The sequence below is a fragment of the Pholcus phalangioides genome, unplaced genomic scaffold, assembly GCF_987345545.1.
Source record: "Pholcus phalangioides strain wild (caught in Gottingen) unplaced genomic scaffold, Ppha-v1.0 ptg000010l_1, whole genome shotgun sequence".
Lineage (NCBI taxonomy): Eukaryota > Metazoa > Arthropoda > Arachnida > Araneae > Pholcidae > Pholcus > Pholcus phalangioides.
In genome coordinates this window covers 40,126,078-40,147,419 of record NW_028301603.1, presented here as the reverse complement: position 1 = coordinate 40,147,419, position 21,342 = coordinate 40,126,078, and the positions used below count along the sequence as shown (strand labels likewise).

At 34.6% G+C, this 21,342-nt stretch overlaps 1 protein-coding gene across 1 annotated transcript; it reads left to right on the top strand.

Annotated features, from left to right (window-relative positions):
- The first annotated feature begins 241 nt into the window (after positions 1-241).
- On the top strand, positions 242-20,784 carry LOC149081461 (uncharacterized). Its single transcript, XM_089238387.1, has 10 exons — positions 242-293; positions 4,070-4,156; positions 4,279-4,403; positions 8,164-8,303; positions 8,513-8,566; positions 12,334-12,475; positions 15,060-15,175; positions 15,464-15,701; positions 17,595-18,157; positions 20,037-20,784. Exons 1-10 carry the CDS (start codon positions 250-252, stop codon positions 20,058-20,060), a joined length of 1,533 nt encoding a protein of 510 aa, XP_089094513.1. The 5' UTR covers positions 242-249; the 3' UTR covers positions 20,061-20,784.
- Positions 20,785-21,342: the final 558 nt, after the last annotated feature.

The following is a 21,342-nucleotide window of genomic DNA, read 5'->3' as shown; positions in this document are numbered from 1 at the left end:
CCACAAACCCCCCGTCTCAATCCCTCTCGTTCACGCAGTAAATAAACACATTCCGTATTTCTCTCAATCTATAATAGTAGCGGTGACGGCTTAAGTAGCAAGATACTGTAGATAGAAAAAAAAAGGGTAAAAAATCTATAGTTTATACGTTGGCGACTCCATTGGCGGCGTATTGGCGTTTCTTCCATTCACCCTACTCACTCCCGTCTTATAGCGTATCGGCAACCCCCCTTTCTTTACTCGTCGCAGATGACAACCTCCCAGACCATAGTAAACATGGCACCTTCCGTAAGGTAAGGAGAACAGACATTTAAGTTAATAATTTTTAATTAAAATTTTAATTTATAAATAATTATTAATCGTGTTTCATAATCATGTTGTGATGATTTAATAAACAAATATTTCCCTCCGCCCCCCCCCTAAAAATATATAAATAAATGCACTGGTTCTCTAGAGGGGATGATGACATCAATTCCTTGTTTTCAAGTCATTATTACATATCATTGTTTTCTATGCTAGAGGATGGATTTGTGTCGCGAACAAGGAACTACGAATGGTCATTATTTGGTCGTACAATGGTCAAGCCTTAAGGCTCTCTCGCGAATGTGACCGGACTCTTGAAAAGAGGCCGTGAAACGGCTCGGTGCCGGGTATCGAACCCTGTGTTGTGAATATTCAGAGAAGGTTTTTTTAGAAAATGAATTTTTGTTGTTAACCCATTGTTTTTGAGTGAGAGAAAAAAAAAAAAGGACAAAAATAAATTAAAAAATTGATCATAATTTTTAATTAGTACGAAAAAATTTCACAAGAATACAAATTTACTATTCCATGTACAATAAAGCCCTCTCTTATGCGGACACCGGCAGGACAGAAAGAAAAATCGGCCGTAAAAGAGAGGTGACCGTTAATCAGGAGTTTGAACTGTATATTTTGATTATACAAGGGGTAAATTTATTATTTGGCCGTAAAAGAGGGGTTGATCGTTAAGAGGGGTTTTTACTGTATGCAGAATTTTTATATTCAAATTTTGTTATTTCATGAGAAACTTTTTTAATTTTCCTTGTCAATCAAATCGTTTAGAAGTTTCATTAATATTTTATTTCATTAATATTTTAAATACCTCAAATTTAAATATTTGAAATTAATTTTATTTTGGACATCTTATAAAAATAACCATGATAAATGAAAGTATAAACATGAATTTATTATTATTTTTTATATTGATGATTAATATTCATGTTATAATTATGTATATTCAAGTTTTTTTTAAAATATAATACCAGTAAGAGGACTTTGTGGTGATATTAATGAATTGTTATAATACTATAAAATATAAAACTAATAGTGAAAGTATGTGAGTATAACTTTTAAAAAATGTGTTATAAGGGTGAGATATCAATTGTAATAATCATTTAATTTACTTTTTATGTTATATTTATTATTTTTGCTCATTTGCCATGTCCATATATTTTTCCTTTTATGTTTATATAAAGGCTTGACGAATCCCAGGTCGCCATGAATTCTTTTATCTCTGATTTATAAATTTGAGTATGAGGAAAAAACAAAATTTTTGGAATTTATATCTTTTGTGTTTACCACCATGAAAGAGGGCTCTTAGTCCCGTAAGATTCAGGAAAAAAAAATTATTTTACACTATTTTTATCAAGTGTGTGGGTGGGGAGGTGCTTTTCTCCAAAAAAATTTGTCTGTGTCTGAAATTTTTGTCAGTTTATAGACCTGGTTTATATCCATTTTTGCCCAGTTTATCATATTGAATGGCCATTTACGTTTTTATTCGTTTTTTGTCTATAATGTCCATATATTTTCTCATGTCCATATCCATTATTGGCCATCTATCATATCCATATATTTTTTTACCCCTTATGTCAGAGTATTCATATATTTATTTTGTCCTTTATCATAATGCATGTCCATCATGACCCCCAAATCCTGGAGCTGGGATCTTATATGGGCCCTCTGTTCAGACTTTTCATTATTATTTATGTCCATTTATTTTTTTCCATATGCATTGTTGTCTGTTTATCATAATGCATGTCCATAAATAAATAAAAATTCATTATGTCCATATCCAATAGGTTTATTGCTATTAAATATATAATTTCGATATTTTACGAATTTTAACTGGTAATTATATATATATTTTTATTCACAATATAGTGTCCTGTGATATATATATATATCACAGGACACTATATTGTGAATAAAAATCGCTTTATAGACAAAATTTGATCGCATAAATTTTTATTCATGTTTCAGTATTTTAAATTGCTATTAGTTGGATGGTCAAAAAAATATTTCTCTAACCTATGAATGTTCTCTTTCTCAAATGTGTTTATGATTATAGATAAGCACATTATTGTGAATTTATAATTGAATCTAATTAGGTTAAAGACATTGCAAATAACTAACATAATGCTCTCCCAATGTTGTTTGAATAATATATGACAGTCAAACATTTTTAAAAATATGGAGCAATAATGTAAGTTATGTAATAATTTGTGTTAGAAAAATTTATGTGTTATAAAATAAGCAGTGCCGTCTTAATGCATGGTCATGCCTAATGGCCTGAAGAGAAGAGGGCCTCGGAAAAATAAGTAGTTGGATTTTTTTGAGAATTTGCCTGAGAGGGCCTCAGAAAAATCACTTGATCCGGGGCCCCCATGATACCCTTAAGACGACCCTGATAGTAAGCATATTAGTTAGAAATGTTACCTAATAATATGTAATAGTCTAGTGATAATGTTATAATCAAAACTTTAATTTAAAAGCTACAGCGGAAGCATCTGCTTGTAATTTGTTCTAATAATATGCAATAATTTAGTTACAGCATAACAAAAATATGTAAATATTTCACACTTTCAAACACTATTCTTTAATGATTTTTTTAAGGTGGTAGTAATCAAATACAGGATGGGCAAAAAGTCTAGAAACTTAAATTCATGAAAACCGGAAAAATAACCAATAAAAAATGGTTTGCAGGGTTAGCATTGGTAGGTCACAGGAATTTTTTTAAGACAGGAAAAAAAAAACAGCTGATAGGTGGCACAAGTCAAAGAAAAAATATGCAATAGAGATAACAAAAAAAGATACACAGTATGTGTTCTCTCTCTCTCCATATGACCACCACCATAGGTTCGCGTAAAACAATTTCACCAACAAAGCTTTATCCTTTGCACTCTGCATCCTTGTTCACATACCCGGTTTACAATGGTGAACTGGTTGTGTACTTAGAGTGCAAGTTCTTATAACTGTCTTATTTACATATTTCCACCAAAGTCACTCGTACCAGCGCCACCTATTGGCTGATTTTTGTTATCTCTTCCACCCCCCCCCCCTAAAAAACTTCCTGTGACCTAGCAATGCTAACCCTGCAACCCGTTTTTTATTTCAGTTATTTTTGCGATTTTTATGAATTTTTAAAGTTTCTACAGACTTTTTGCCCACCCTGTAGATGGAGTCAACTATAATATATGTGTATCAAATGAATGATTTTCCTGTAATACTTTTACCCAAAAAACCAAGTCAAATATTCAGTTGAAAGAGAACACTTTAAAAAGTTTTATGTTTGAGATTAATGATAATCATTTTGAGTGTAGAGGACATTTCTACGTGCATGTCGCCATCTGGTGGGCTATGCCATTCACGAGCTAAAGCCTTTCAACATATATACAAGCTTTTATATATATATATATATATATGCTCCAAGGGAGAAATGTTCTGTTTCCATAGCTTAGTTAGTAGAGCACTTGTCCAGCAAATGAAAGACGGGGTTCAAGTCCCTTTGGGAGAGGGGGGGGGGGAAGATGAATTTTCTTCCTTGTACTCGCATCTCCAAAAATAACCAGTCTTTTGAAGAATCTTGTATAATCATTTATAGTGACAATTATATAATTCTAGTCACTTTGTTAAATGAATTTTTCATTCTTGAAAATCTTATAGTATGTCCATGTTTGAAGTTATTTTCAACTTATCCATGAAAATGGCTTTGTATGGCTCCAGTTTCATATCAATTTTTTTTTTAAACATAATTTCGCAATTTTTTGAATAGCAAGGAAGAACTAATGCGCAATTCTGATGCCATGGTTTGGGGTTTCAATGGAAATAATATTACACCTAAGCTTGATGCACGACAAAGGTAATATGCTTTACAGATGCTGCAAAATTAATTATAATAATTTTTAATTATCCAATAATTATTACTGATATAAATTGGGAAAATGATGAAGTGTTTCAAGAAATATTATTTCTCCTTGTCAGGATATGCGAGAAGATTTGGACTGTCCTAAACAGCCGTGTTTGTAATGTTTTCATTGTTGTGTTCGTATTTGTCGAAGGTATTGTAGTACTTTCAGAGCTGTTGATCAATCTTGGCATTGTTCAAGGTAATTTATTCATAATTTTTTTTATACGTATTATATATATATGTTATTGAAGTACTTGATATTATATTATACCGTGAAAATTCTAGATAATGATAGTGATAATCACCTATATCAGTGATTCCCAACTTTTTTTGCCATGCTCCACCTTGTAAAATCCTCATTACCCCCTTTTTAAAAGACACTGGGGGGGGGAGTTATGAGGCCCATGTAGCCCTCTCCTCCAAAGTAATGGAAGAATGGAAGAATGAAAAGTTAAAATATTGAAATTGAATTATTTATTTACATTTCAATCAATTTTCGTAATTTTCAAATGTTTTTTGGAGGTTAAAAACTCAATTACTTTAGGATAATAATAAGAACATTAAGTCGGCTAAAACATATCACTCCAACAATCATTTAATCTTTCAACATAAAAAAAACTATAAATATCAGGTCGGCTGAAATATACTGAATCAAATCGGTCTATTAATTATCTAATATTCTGCAAGTTTTTTAGAAAATTGTGATACATTTCTTAAAACATATTGGTATTGCAGATCCATTGTGTGTTCTTAGTTATATATTTGAATCAATTTATGCATTATAACACACATAACTACTTACATTATTGGATATTTACATATATTTTATATGCACTGCTGTACACTTGTTATCACGAGCAAGTAGATTACATATTTCAGTATAAAAATCAGTATATGAGGTAAATGCAAACAAAAAAAAAAAAAATTGTAGTATACATTATTGGTAAATTGACAGTGCAACTTAACACAAAATATGTATTTACTTACAAATATTGTATGCCCATACTGAGTTGGCCTCTGACCTTGAAGTGTGAAGGGAGGGTTCATTTCCAAGACAGGTAAATCGCTAAAATAGCATAAAAGACACCAACAGAAAACCTGTACTTTCCCCTGATTTTTTTACTGAAAGATAAATGGAATCGCCCATCGTTATGTTTCATAACGTGGCCAGAGGCCAACTTAGCGTAGGTGTACAATAGAAATGTGTGATTTAGCAATACCAATAAAATTACACATTAGCATATTTAACTGTTTCATCAATCATGCTTGAAAAATAATATCATAAAGTTTCAATATTTTATACATATTCAAGATATTTAAAAGACTATAGCATAAATCATTTTTTTAAATATCTAATCTGCAAATCATTTTAGTATCCATCAAATATACTTATTTGAATAATTGCAAGGTGTTAATATAATTTTCCAATAATGTCCATATATTTAAACATATAATGTGTATTCATTTGAATCTAGACGTAATTCCAAGATTACACTATACAAGTTTGATAAAAGTTCTTTTATGAAACAAACAAAACAAGCAATAAGCAGATTGATTAATTCACTCGTTTGTAACAAATACATTTATTTACTGCATTTTTAAGTTTTATAAAAGAACTTTTCTAAAACTTTTATAGTGTGATGCCAGCCTAATAAGACATTGATGATGAGTCAGTCAGGACATGTCATTATGTATGTACAATATTGTTTAAGTAATCTATATTAAATTGCTAAAACATACAGATGCTAATCCCAAGAATCTTAGACTCGTCCTTTTGGGAAGGTTTTACAGACAATATACTTGTGATAACATTCTTAAAATTAATATTAAAGCTTAAAAGTATCCTTTGTTCTTGGTAGACTGTGATGTATTCACTTTTTACCAATAGCACAATGTAATAAAGTAATGTTTGCTTGTGTGTGAGTGTGTGCTGCTCTTGATATCGCTTTGCTTCAGCTTACAACTATTAAATCACACATGCACCTCGTTTATATTCCTCTTCAAACCTTCTAATGATTTGGTACATGTTGGAATGTACTTGTCCGTGTGTTGTGAACTTTTTTCTCTGTGTAATGCTTGTTATATTGCTTCCATCTGCAACCTTTTTTTGAACTATGAGTAAAGTGTAATGGTTGAAGGTTTTACCGTTGTAGGCCCTGCTTTAGGCTACTGCATTTCAGTTATTAAAATGTTCTGATGGAACATACTTGTATATGTTAGTGAAGATCATACATGATATTAAAGATAATAAAATTGAAAAATTAAGAATTGCACTTGATATTAACATTCAAACTTCGATATCTTGAAGCATTTCTGAAAATTGATCTTGCCTCAATTTTATGAAAAACATACATTAAATGGACGATTAAAACAACTGAGATATCATAAATTCAAGTTATGGAACTCCAGCTGCAGGTATATCAACATTTTCCTGCTCAGAAATCAAGCTATTCAAATCAATTTTAATTATGTTGTTGTAAATATGACTAACTCAAAACGTGACCGACAAATGGCAGCATGAACTTGATGTCGAAGAAGTGTGTTCTGTTGTATGAGATTGAGTGATGTCGGGATAGCAATAGCACCTGTTGTGTGTGTGTGTGTAACTGTCTTGTATGTTTTGGTGATTATTCTAAATTGGCGAGAAGAGTTACATCCATTTTGGCTCAGCCGACATGAACTCTCCATAGATAGATGTGTGATATTACGTGGAACTAGAGTTTTATACCTCTGTGCTTCAGGCGATTCATCTTGGATGAACTTTGTGGTAGCCACCAAGGAATGTCAGCAGTCAAAGTTATGTCACATTCAAGTGTGTGGTGGCTGAGAATTGATAATGGCAGTCTCTTGTTCGCTCATGTGTGTCATGTCAAGAAAATGCATCCATGCCTCCTGCCAAGCATGTTTCTTGGCCAGTGACCACAGTTCCATGGGACAGAATACATATTCATCATGCTGGTCCAGTGGAAGGCCATACTCTTCTCATCATCATAGATGCAGCTTTGAAGTAGGTAGAAGCGATTACTGTGCCCTCAACTTCTTCAGCTGCTACTGTTTCTGTATTGCATAATTGTTTTCTCATTTTGGGTTTCCAAAAAGCATAGTGTCTGACAATGTACCGTCATTCACTAGTGAAGAATTTTCTTAGTTTTTACATAGTCGTGGTATTGTACATATTCAAACATCCCCCTACCATCCAAACTCAAATGGATTGGCTGAGCGAGCAGTGAGAACTGTCAAGGCTGGGTAAAGAATAAGTTTAGTTCTTTCAAAGAGAGGTCAGAATGAGTACTCTCTTTGACTTATGCAGAACACCTCTTGCTTCTTCAGGTATTGCTTTAGCGATGACCATGTATGGAAGGCAGTTGAGATCTCGTTTGGACTTGATTCGACTAGAGGAAAACTGTATTCCAGTTCCAGATTATCCTAGTCCTGCAACAAGTTTTCATCCTGGAGATGAGGTGTGGGCCATTAACTTCGGTAGACGAACACGTTGGATAAAAGGAACTGTTGTTGGTACTACAGGTAGATCCATGGTGTGTCTTGAAACACCTTCGGTTTCTCTCTTCAGGCATGTGGATCAGTTACACCGGGGTGAAGCCATGCCATCATCAGAAGTCACAAAACAAGGAGGTACTAAAGAAAACAGTGAGATGACTTCCGTCGGTGTACCTTCAGCTGTTGAGCATGCAGATGCAGAGAATGGATTGAAGAGGAATGAAGACAACCACAGTGTGGGAAGGTAAAACCATTGGCAACAATTTGAAGATCTTTAAGGGTCAGACATCCTCCAAAGCGGTTGGTCAACTGACTGTTTTCTTTAGGGAGGAAGGATATGTAATGTTGGAAAATCTTGTCAGAAAAACCATGGTTTTTCAAAGATATATTTTTTTGAATCAATTTTTAGGATTAATCAAGTTTGGGAATGCATTTTTTAAAAACGTTCTTACATTTTTCAGATCCCGAGTGGAAGGCCAAAAACACGAATTGCACCCAGAACTCATCATATGCCCCGAATGAAATAAGTCCAAAGTTGAAAAAGGCTAAAGAGATTTTCACTTATTGCAGTCTTTCATTTCTTATGCTGTTTATGCTTGAGGTGATCAATTTATGGATAAATATTATAAAATTAATTTATAACAATATTCAGTTCTAAATTATAATTTATTCGTCCTATATCATGTGTATCCAATCAGTATTGATGTCCAGTAGAACATCTCTTAACAGACTGACATTAATCAGAAGTTTTCCTATGCATTGTTATTAATTGCCAATCTTTTTTTGAGTGATGGAATTCATTACTTGCAGGTAATATTAAGGATATCTACTGGAAAATCAAGGTTTATTGTTCAAGGCATAGAGGTAAGCCATTTCTCCTCATGTCAGTTATGACTATCGCTATTGACCATTTGAGCGATCATTAAATCGATTTGAAAAAATACATATACCGTCAAACCTCTCTATCTCGAAACTGGCGAGACCGGAAAAATTTTCGAGATTGGGAGTTTTCGAGAAATAGGTTTTTTTTGCATAAAAAATTAAAAACATGCCAAAAATTCAGATTGACGAAAAACTAAAATACTGCACTATATTTTACTCCATATTTATGAAATAATTATTGAACACATTGATTGCATAACTCAACTAGTAATTAATAATTATGAAATTATACTACATACAAACACATTTAAATACATTTGAATATTTTTTGTTCAATTCACATTTTATTTACATGCCTTATATAAAATACTTATATTGATATGATTATTGTGTGTGTGTATGTGTATATATATATGGCATGGACGGAGATACGGGGGGGGGGCATAGGAGGGGGCAATGCCCCCTGCGGCAAAAAAGGTAAAACCGATTAATCTAATGTATTTCCGTACATATGAATTGACATCATACCCCCAGCAGTAATCGTGACCCCCCCCCCCCCACACTTTCCAAGTCTATCTCTGCCTATGATATAAGCTTAGATTGTGAAGGCTCGAAGAGCAAAAAATATGCATCAATGTCATCTATACTAGCAAGAGCTGCAAATATTTTCTGGCCTATCCCCTCTGTGTGTTTGCTCCAGAAATTGATGCAGTGTTTTTACAGGATGTTCTGTATTTTTCACTGTTGCGTTTTCTAGTTCCTCTCAATCATCTTCTGCTCTATTTTCATCGCCTGAGTTGGCCATACATTTAACAATAATTTCAGCACATGCCATAAGGTTGAATTTGACAAAATATTTAACTTTAGTTCTTAACAGTGTTTTTAAATCATCAACAAAAAATTTTTACAATTGAAATAATTACTAATTATTTTTCAAAAATTGAAATAATTAGACAAAACTATCCTACGCCAGATGACTAGTTAACAGTCTGAGCTCCAGTGAATGTAATTGTCTCGACTCATCTCGGACTAATTGTCTCGTCATCTGAAGAATCTGATTCTTTTCTATGATAAATAAATATGGGGAAAGCATTCTTTGATTCACTGTAAAAAAAAAAATTTCTTTAAAATTATTTACGATATTTTAACATGTATACGGAACCTCCTTATTTTATGGGCTTAATATTCGAAGAAATGTTTTTATCAAAGAAAGTCAATCTTTTTACTAGATTGCAGGGTATGTGATTTAAATCAGCTTGTGTGATTTAAATTATTTTCAAAAATCACAATTTAAATCACTTGATTTTTTTAAAAATCATTGATTTATATCACAAAATTAAAATTTTTTTTTTCTTTTCATAATTTTAATGATATTGAAGTAAAAGTAATCAGATATGGTATGCATGTTACTGTCATGTGGTAAAGTTTGTTATTAAAAGAAGTATAGTTTTTGGGGTAAATATAGACCTGAACTTAATCCCTAGATACAGTGCAGAAAGAAAGCTGATCTAATTCTAGATTTTGTGCATGGAAAAAATTGAAGAAAAATATAGGGAGTTAAACACTCCTAGCTAAGCTGAAAAAACAAAGAAATTATTTTTTTTACGTAAAGCCTTGAATTCTATGCACTAATTGTTGATTCAAAATAATAATTGATGTGTTGTACCAACATAAATATCATTGGTCCTTTACACAACTTTTCATATTGAAATTTTGAGTTTGCTTGTTTATTGTAGCTTCTCTTAAAACTCATTAAATCTGTGAAGGAATAGAAATGTGTAAACTATCAAGCAACATCATTCAAGTCTGAAACACATCCCCAATTGTGCGAGAAACAATCTTGTGAAATAGAACTTGTTTTACTTATTATTTAGGTGATGCTGAATGGCCCTTTGGTTTTGCATCAAGTGAATTGAGATGTCTGTGCACCATATGTGGGATACTGAGTTGCCACCACTCATTCACTTAAATGGAGGGGGGGGGGGGCTCATGAATAAAAGCACTTTTCTCTACACAAAAAATTTTAATCCATGAAATTGGGGCTCAACGACCTTTCATCTTACATAAAAACAGGTTTTTTAGTGTTCATATTTTTTGCTTGTAGTTTGTGGTTTTTAATCATTAATACTTAATTAAATTTGAGTGATTGTCTTATATTTTACAGGGCAGACTAATTTTTTTCCCCATGTTATTACATTCTTGGAAAAGGTGATCAGTCCCCCCCCCCCCCTTCTAAATCTGTACCTACTCTCAGTATTTTTATTGAATCTTGTATTGAAATGCCTATACTCTAATGTTAAACTGCTGCCTCAACGATAAACCTCCTAGTTAGTTGATATGAAAATATTCATTCTTAATGATTAACAAGATTTGTTTTAATTAACAAGCAGTCAGTTAATTTTTTTTTAAAAATCACATGATTTTTTTCATACTCTGCTAGATTGTCTTATATAAATTATTTTAACACAAAAAAAAAAAAATACATCCCAATCAGCTACATCAAATAGTGAAACCTCACTACAGTGATAACCAATGTAATGATAAATTCCTCTACAACAGTATTTTTATCGAATCTTGTGTTGAAATGTCTATACTCTAATGTTAAACTGCTGCCTCAACGATAAACCTTCTACAACAATATTTTTTTATTAATAAGCAGAGTATTGTTAAATCATGATTTTACTGTAGTTCATTATCATCAGAGTCACTCTTGTCATAAATTGCATCATTTTCAGTACCATCCATGTTGTTGCTTACTATCCATGTATAATTCCAACCCCCCCCCCCCCCCAAATTTATTTTTGTGACCCAATATTTAGCAGAAGGGGTTCCTTATACACATTAAAATATGGTGATTCTCAAACCTCCTTGAAGTCTTTTGAATGTTTAGATCCACGTCAAAAAAAGTATAATTTTTTCAAAAAGTTGAGTTTTCCTGAGTGAAATAACCATAAACTAATAACAACTCTGATCACTTTTTAATTGTTTTTTTTTTTAAATTTCAGAGCATTCATATAATATGCAATTACTTTTTGTGATGTATTTATTTATGCAATATCGTTGGCCTTTTTAAGGCCTATACAAGAGTATGTGGTGGATTTACACATTGTTTTGTAACATTTGACAAGAAATCAGAGATAATGTGGGAATTAACAATAGTGGAGGGGGAGCTTGTTCCATTCAACTTTGGTAATAGGAAAGAAACTGCATATTCAAAACAATCTGTAGAGGCGAAAATAGGTTTTAATTTTTTTGGGTGATCAAGTCTATTGGAAACATAAAAAGGCTTAATCAGAATACTGGATGTATCGAAATTTAGATGACCATGAATAATCTTATAAAGCATGGCTAAGTGGGAGATAAATCTGTGAGTAGCAAGTGGGTGGCAATAAAATTTGAGTTTAAGATGACCAGCATCATGAATAAAGCGGGTGGATTTATTTTGCATGGATTCAAGTTTGGCAATATTACTAGAGGTGTGGGGGAGTCCCAAACCTCAGCTACATAAGAAATATAAGTTTGGTAGCAGAGAAGTCGTACATCATGAGTGGAATGCTTGAGGTTGTGGTGAAGGAAGAAAACACTTTATTTAGACATTTCATATACACATAATTGATATGATTATTCCAACTTGTAGAGAGAGAGTTCAGCCGAGATTATGACACCCAGATATTTTAAGAAAATTATAAAAAAAAACATTTTGTGCCATATTATGTTTACCAAATCTTGAAAAAGTTTGTCTTTTGCAGGTTTTTGATGCCATAGTAGTTCTTATTGCGTTTGGCCTGGATATCACATTTTTCTTGATGCCAGTGAAACATGGGACAGGCAAAAAAGCTGCTGTTCTGGTTATACTTCTACGCCTTTGGAGGATAAACAAAGTTATCCAGAGTAAGCATGTTCAGGTTGTGTTATACCATTCAAAAGCATATGCTATCAGGGGTCTGTCCAGCCGGAATTTGGGTCCGGAAAACGGACCCTTCACAAAATTCCGGGGCTAAGAAACGGACCCTTCACAAAATTCCGGGGCTAAAAAACGGACCCTTCACAAAATTCCGGGGCTAAAAAAAGGATGTTTCACAAAATTTGGAGGATAATAAACGGATCCATCACAAAATTCCAGAAAACGAACCCTTCATGAAAATTACGTCGTAAAAAACGAACTTTTGCGACTGCTGTGCGACAAAATTCTTATCAGTTATGACCCTAGTCGTAATAGAAAGCCATTGATCTTTTTTTTAAGCATGCATTGTTGGCCCAACACCACCACCCACTCTCCCATAGATGAGTAATCTTATCTGTAGAAGTTGTTGGTTGGATACCGGAAAACATGACCTTGAAAAGGCGATCGGAGAAAGAGCGTGACCTTGAGAGGGCTTTCCTTGTTTCTAGTCGTCTTGTTAGGACATCCGGCTGGTTGACCACGGATTGACCGCGTCCGATATTTTATCGCACAACCTATGCCATTATACAAACGCTTTACCCCGGAACTTCTCCTCAAATGGTCTTTGAATCACAACCTCTTGTTAGTCGTAAAATCGGTGTAGTTGATGCTTATTGTAGAATTGGATTATGCGCTTTCATTTTTGAAAATTTAATATGAAGCGTGGTCGACCACCAACAGGTGGAAATTCAAGGAATAGTGATTACTACATTAAAAAAATACGGCCAACTGACGTTCGGGGATGCAGCTCCATAACATCGTTTTTTAAACGAGGATCTGAAAACGTCACCAAAAAGACGTCAGATACAGATAATTCCAATTGTGCTAACCCGGAAAAAATTACTGAAACATTGCTTCCTTCATCGGTTTCGAACCACGCTGTCGAAACCTTGGAAACGGCGTGATACATTACCGATTTATCGGAGGCGCCTAAAGACATTACCGATTTATCAGAAGCGCTAAAAGACATTTCGGATTCTTCGAAAGACATTGCCGATTCGTCGGAAGCGGCGGAAGAGATGACCGATTTATCGGAAGTAGCGGAAGACAATTCCGTTTCTTCGAAAGACATTACCGATTCGTCGAAAGCGGTGGAAGACATTGCTGATTTATCGGAAGCGCTGAAAGATGCTACGAATTCGTCGGTAGAGCCGGATTTTAAGAAAATTTCATTTACAGAAGCTAGAAAAATGGGTCCAAAAGTACCGAATTTGTTGAACATCGCACGTTTTGAGAAGCTTCACAGTTGGCTATGTTACAGCATTTCTGCATCTGGCTTTCTTTGCAAAATATGTTCTACATTTTTTGATAAGGGACCCTGGATTGACCAAGGGGTGCAATTTGGTGATCACCCAACACGATGTGTCAACAAGCATATATATAGCCAGAAACACAAACAAGCTGTGAGTGCATCAAAAACTAGGAAAATGATAATAAAAATGAAATGAAATAGGAAAATGAGGTTGCTGTTTAATTAGTATTACTTTCACTGCTATTTTGAACGTTTTCACAAAAATAAGGCACATTTTCACAAAAATAAGGTACATTTTCACAAAAACAGGACCCTGTGCAAAAAGTCTGGACAGACCCCTGGCTATACCGCATACACCTAATGTAAGGTACATTGCCAGCATCGAGGCACAAAATGCGAGCTGGTCTCCCATTTGAAAAAGTGTCTTCACAGAGAGCAGGCAGACCTTCAACACAATGTTTATACAAAAAAAAAAAAAAATTCAGTCGTTTTCATTTTTACTTCAAAATATGAAACACAGATGGCAGCACCAGCATAACTGGAAAACAAGTGCAGTCTTACAATGGAATTTGGGTCATGGCCCCCAGAAACAGGGCCACAACAAGATGATTGCTATGTCGGGGCAAGCATGCCTTTTGATGTCCTCTTGCAATTTTGAAGAAGAGGTTAAAGTGCAAAATTTGTGTCTTTCCCCCCCCCCCCCCAAGTCTGGGCAACAAGACCCACCTGCAACCCGCATACTTGTGGGAACAAGTATGCGGCTGTCACGGCTCCAGCTCTAAGACGCAGGATAATTATAATTTTCGCTGATAATTTTTTTTCACATAAATTTAATATAGACAGACCAGTGAAAAGTTGGTCGGGGGGACTATCAAAAATCCCTGTTTAGTAGCTTGCTTCAGGGTGTCTGGGCCGGGATTTGGGTCATGCATGTACACACACACACGTTCTGGCGCACAACAATTAGAAATTCCCTAAGGAATGTTTATGAGATATATGGGGAATATTTTCTGCTCCCATAACTCAGAATATTTTTAAATTGGAAGACTTGCATAGGCATATGTGGGATTTTTCAGAAGGGGGAGGGGGGGTTCATAATTTTTTTCCTTGTGGGGGGAGGGGCAGTCACATTTTTTTCCTATTAAATAACTCATAGAACACACCAATAGATTCTTGTAACTCAAATTACACTGTCTGTGTCTTAAGTTTGGATTTGTTTTCACTTGCTGATTCGTGATGAAATGGAAAGAATGGCCATATTTTTTGCCTTCTCCTCAAAGGTATAATCAATGCATCAAAAGCAAAACTTGGAAACATCATTAGTGCATACCAGAAGGAAAAAGCACACTCGGAACAAAAAGTTGATCTTCTCATCTTGAAAGTCGAAGATCTCGAGGTAACATGGTATTTGTACTTTGTGAACTGTATTTAAAGACCATCAAACTGTAAAATCTCATTAAGGCTATTAACTGCTTCCGTGATTTAATTGATAATAATGATAATGAATTTGAATAAGCTGACAGATTTTCCTGTATTGATTTGCAGAATACTGTATTGATTTATATAAGGCATCACAGTTTTACTCATGCTTGAATACTAAATTATTGTAGCTCATCTTAAAATTTTCAAATCTTTTTACTTGATTGAAATTTTAATGATAATTTTGTTTCAAATATATATTCAGCATGAAGTCGCATACCTGAAAGAGAAGATCAAGAAAACAGAAAAAGAGCCTCTCTTCGTCAAGAGGAGAAGAAACAAAGATGGTGGCAGTAGTGCGAGCAACAGCAATAATGCTGCTAATTTGATACCAAAGCCAGCATCAATAACTATTAGCATAGAACCAAACCTATCCTCAAACATTTCATCCCCCATCACTGCAGCTGGGAGCGCCTATAGCCATAGCCCGTTATTGGAACCAAGTGAGAAATATTTGCATTCTTGGCACTTTTGATTTTCTGTATTGATAATATTATTTAAGTTTTCACTTGAAAGACCTAGATATAGTTATTTATATTATATCCTCATACTTGGCAATTACAACAGAATTTTCGTAGTTTCTACAGATTTCTTACATAAAATATGGAACTATTGGAAATCATAAAAACTACAGAAAACCGTTTTTTTTAAAACTTTTGTTCAAGGATTCCTTTGAATTCCATTATCCTATAACCTCCTTATTCATAACATGAAAAAAATTCAAGCATTTCCATCTTTACTTAAGAAAATGGAAGACAGATGGCAACATGAACACAGAACAAGCACAAATCGACAACATAAATATGTTAGGGCCGTACATACACTCAGAACACCCATTCCGGTGTGTGCCAATTCGTTAGATATTCTGTAGAATTTGTATGAGGTACATTACGGTTAAGTAGTAGTAGCCTCCTTATTCCAGTGTTCCCTTACATTATCCTATCTAGTACAAAATGATGTCTCACAAAGACCACATCTCCAAAGAATCAACCAATTGGCATACAAAGGTGCGGTGTACACTAAGATAGCTTATCATGGCCTAGTTATTTTTGATAAATAAAAGAAAGTTCAAATTTTTTACCCACAAATGGCATTTTAAAAGGAAAAACTTGTCATCTATGCATTGACGCATGCAGGGGGGGGGGGCCCCCTTGAACCAAGATTAGTGTTATTTTATAGGAAAAAACGTAAACCCCCTTGAGAAAATTCTGCATACGCCTATGCATCGATGTATATATAAAGATTTATTTTTCTTTTCTATGTGTGTTGTCTGTATGTTCTCTATGAAAATCTAAAATTTACATGCCCCCACAAAGGGAGTGGGTCTTCCAGGGCTCTGGTCAGGAGTCCCGAGATAATTCTGCTCAGATGTGATTGTCTTTGTTTTTCACACTACGCATTCATATTAGGGCCTGTTAAGAGTCTGTCCTGGAAGCCGTTCAAAGGTCTTATCCTAGGGACCCTACTGCAGGACATGTAGCCATGGGTCTCCATGCCGTGTGCCCAGCTGAACGCATGGTTGCCACTCACAATCCAGAAAGTCTATTGGGAACCAAGAGCTCTATAAATGTGGAAAAAATTGGTTTGTGCTGTACAATATGGAACAATCCCATGAATCTTCTCAATTAATTGCCGTTCCTGATACAGCCTAGATCCACACCTAATTATACACACATGAAAATATGATATTTAGATTTTTACAGTATGGGCTGTGGGTGCTCAAGTACCTGAAGTATTTGGAAGCATCGGCACAGTGGTGGTCGGCTGAAGTTGGGTTTTCTGTGGTTCCCAACTCCAAGGCACGAATGCGAGCTGATCTCCACGTTAGCACCCATTGTGCTAAAGAATTTTCAAATGCGCTGGATTTTCATAAGTACTCCCGTTATTGAAACGCAACCAGCTTGTTTTATTTGTACGAAAAGTGACTGGAGAAACGATGAGACACCCAGGCCCTGTCGCAAGAAGCAATAGAGCCTGGGTGTCTAGCAGTTTCTCCAATCATTTTTTGTAACAATAAAGCAAGCTGGCTGCGTTTCAATAACGGAAGTGATTATGAAAATCCAGGGCATTTGGAAATGCTTTAGGACCATGGGTGCTTGACCAGAATTTTATGTAGGGAATGACTGTTTAATATTTTCCCTGTCAATTATGATGAATTAGAGGAAAATCCCTTTAATGTACATGGGGTCCAATTGCACATTCTTAATTAAGGCTGGTTCTAGCTCTTATGAGGTTTTGACCATTATCTTAATATGAGATTGAACTCCAACCAAATATGTCATGAAATTTGCTATTTCACTTCAGTGACAGCATTTTTTCTAAATATTTATTTTCAGTAACCAAGGATAAAGTGACGGTATATGCTGAAAATGCAGCTGCTGTGATTGTGGATGAAGCATTGCTTCTAGCGTCATATTTATGGCCGACCGATTCGGTTATGGCAAGGTCTGAACCAATCCGTTGTGGAAGCAGAGCTGGTTCTAAATTACGCAGGCGTACTGATGGCAGTTTCGAAAGCGGTTATGGATCTGCAGCCAGCTCCATAAACTGGAATAGAGTGAGGGAGAATTTCCGTTCTGATCAAGAGAAACAGACTGTACCGCTCGTAGCTGGTCATACCAGTAACCAGAAATGTGCAGAGAGCAGTCCAGAGAGTGGGTATGGTTCAGGAGGGTCTCATAATGTCCGAAATAATAGTGCTAGTCCAAGAGACAATGAAATAGAATCTGCTGATCTGTCATCAGGACATTCAAAGCAATCAGGGAGTGTTTTTCTCTTTCCTGAATTCGCAGAATCAAAATATACAGATTCTCATGATGTTCAACTCGACATCTTGGATGAAATCACAGAGATAGAGAGAGTCAAGCATGTAGAGTTCGATCCACACAGGCATGACAAAGTAAGGTTTTTATTTAAATCAATACATTCTTGTTTACTTTTTTATTACAAAAATGAATTTCAACATTTTTTTTTACAGGCACGGGACATAATTTATATTTGCACACATTTTCATGCATGAATTGATTAAGTATATTTAACTTCAAATGACCGAATCGTTGCAATAGCAAACCCATCAGTGGCGGCTCGTGTTCAGATATTCAGGGGGGCACAGATTCCAAAATATTTACTGTCATCTATCAGTGAAAATATTTAGTCAAGTATTTATAATTAGTAAAGTGTTGCACTGCATTCAAAACTTTTATTTTTATTTATCAAATTGGTTTCCATATTTTCTGTATATCTATGCAGTAGAAAAATAATAATGCTCTATCATTATTAATGATAAGTAACAAACTCATAATAATAAAACTAATAATCTCAACATTAACATAAGTAATTTGTGCAGTGAGCCTAATCGATATTTCAACAATGATGAAAATCATCATTTAGGTTCAGCAGTTGACATCGGCAATGGTTTTTTGCAAATTGTGAAAATTCATACTCTTCTTTCAATATTATATTCTAACTTAAAAGGTGTATTATAGTTTAATGATAAAGTTATAAAAATATATAATTTTTATGCTCTAATATACTCCAATTTAAAAGATACAACAGATTTAAAAGATTTACATTTCGAGGGGCCCAAAATGATAGAACAATAGATTTTGTCCATCTTTGTCCCTTTTTTCGGCCATTTTCTCACATTTTGGGGGGAACTAGAACCCCCCACCCCCTGCCGTTATGCCCTTTGCAGAGGCAGAAATAATCTAAAAAAAATTGTAAACTGAAGCTTTCGTTAGACAAGGTATTACTGCATATATATAATATACAGTCGATGCCGTTTATTAGAATCACGGATAATATTATCAATTTGGTATTATCATCACTTTTGCAAAGTACAGAACAAACCAATATCATAACATGGGGAAAAATTTGTTTATAGTTATCAGGACTTCGGATAAGTTATTTTTCATTTGCATTCTGAAGCTAAAGTTTAACCAAACATTTTTTTCCCTGTAAGGTATTGTTATTAGGCTGCAAGACTATGTAGGAGGCTAGAAAGTGTTCTGTCACGCTTCCTATGTATGATGTAGAAAAAGTTCTTTCCTTCAGTTTTTGATCAGTTTCTTTCATTTCACCGGATTCAAATTTATTTTTCTGAGAGGCTTTCTTGAAGGATCTATGAAACATATTGTTATAAAATCTAGGGAGCAACAGCCAAACAATTGTGAAAAATGTATTTAGGTCTTCAAAAAATCGTCAACAAATAAGGCAAATACCAGGAAATACTAAAAAATTCCTAATGCCTTTCGACATGCTATAGGTGTCATCTTCAGAGGATAAGAGTATCACGCTGACCGAGTTTCCCACTTGGATTGAGTAACAAATCTTCAATGTTGGTTGCTCAGCAGAACGAAAAAACAATACGCCTGTTCAAGTCAAACGTCGTGGCAAGAATGAAGTGAAGCGACTTCGTGTAAGTCTTCTGCAACAACCTGATTGGCTGCTTGCGAAATGGAAATGTCTGATTGGTCTATTCAAATTTTCTTTAAATTCCCGCTCATAATGAATTTAAGCCATGGTGATGTGATTGGTGGTGTAGATTTACTGTTGTTTACTAATTTATTTTTGAATTTTTTCATTATTATTATTATTTATTTATTTTTGAGTATTATTAGGCAGTCATCTACTCTTCCGTACATATTTAAGTTCAAATAACCATAATATATTTTCCCTTGTGATAATTACGTATGTGTTATAACGCAAATGACAACATATTCATACAAGTGATTAACACATTCAGTAATATATATATACATTTTAATTCTCTTTCACAGAACATACCAATGACATCATTATAATATGCCAACGTTCTTGTTCCTGGATCGCTCTGTACATGAGCTGGTTCGAAAAAAAGAGAAGATGCTGCGTGTTCTAACATCAGCATTGGGAATATCCTTTTCAGCCTTGTTAATTCAAAAGGCAGCTAATAACAAACATTTGCTTGTGGGCATGTGACGCGAACATATCATGCCGTATTTCAATGTTCTTTTTTTTCTTCTCAAATCTAACCCTGTGATGAAGAACATTCCATTGTGCATGTGTTACTTGTTGATTCCATGCATCAAGGACAGTATTTTGTTTAGTCATTCCGTATCGTATTATGATGTATCAAAATGTTTTGACATGGATTCTTTGAGCTATCTATATGTTTTAATGTTGTTTTTATCTAATGTATAGATTATTCTGACTTTCATTATTTCACAATCATCATATAAATTGTTTATCTCTTTTTAGTGTGTGCACATGAATACAAACGCACCACAAAGTCTAATTTGATCAGATTGATACCACTTGTTACTAGGTGTAATTTTTAATGTGTAATCAAGCATTTGGTGTGTTCAAATCAAAGCGAGCTGACAACTTGAATATTAAGGCAGAGTTATATGTGACAGTCTCAAGGACGTCATGAGCTCCCTTCCCCCAATCAAGACTGTAACTAGGGGAGGAACAAAGGGGACAGTTACCCACACAGAAATCTTGGGGAAGGGGGGCAGCAAACTTCAGGGGGAAATAGGAAACAAATGCTAAGAAATAAACTTTACAGTGGAGGAGTAGCTAAATTATGTTTGTGCTCCTTTTTCTTATCTGATAAAGATGACCCTCCCCCTTGGTTACTGCCCTGCCCTCATCTGCATAGTAATACCAGCTTGCCAATGCACATACTTATCAATAATTATTGAAATCATAGTACCATGGGCATAGATGCAGGGAGCAATGCCTCTCTCAGCGTCAATGACGAAACCTTATATGACAGAATGTATATGTACTGGCGCATTATTATCAACATGCCTATCCAACCTTCCAAGTCTATCTCTGCTTATGCATAGTTCCAGATCTCATGCGTTTGTGGCTCTCCTATACATCTTTACCCTAGGTGGGCCCATATATTTGAATACCTTTAAGGTTTTGCCCAGATTTAGTAGATCTGCATGTTTCTGTGTTTTTAGTAACAGCACAGAATGTGATGCCAGTCCGAGATGTATATCAGTCAAGTATTAAAAAAATGTTCAAACAACAGTAGTATGTGGTGGATGTGTTTAAAAGTGAGTACAAGGAGATGTCTCAATTCCTATGTAAAGA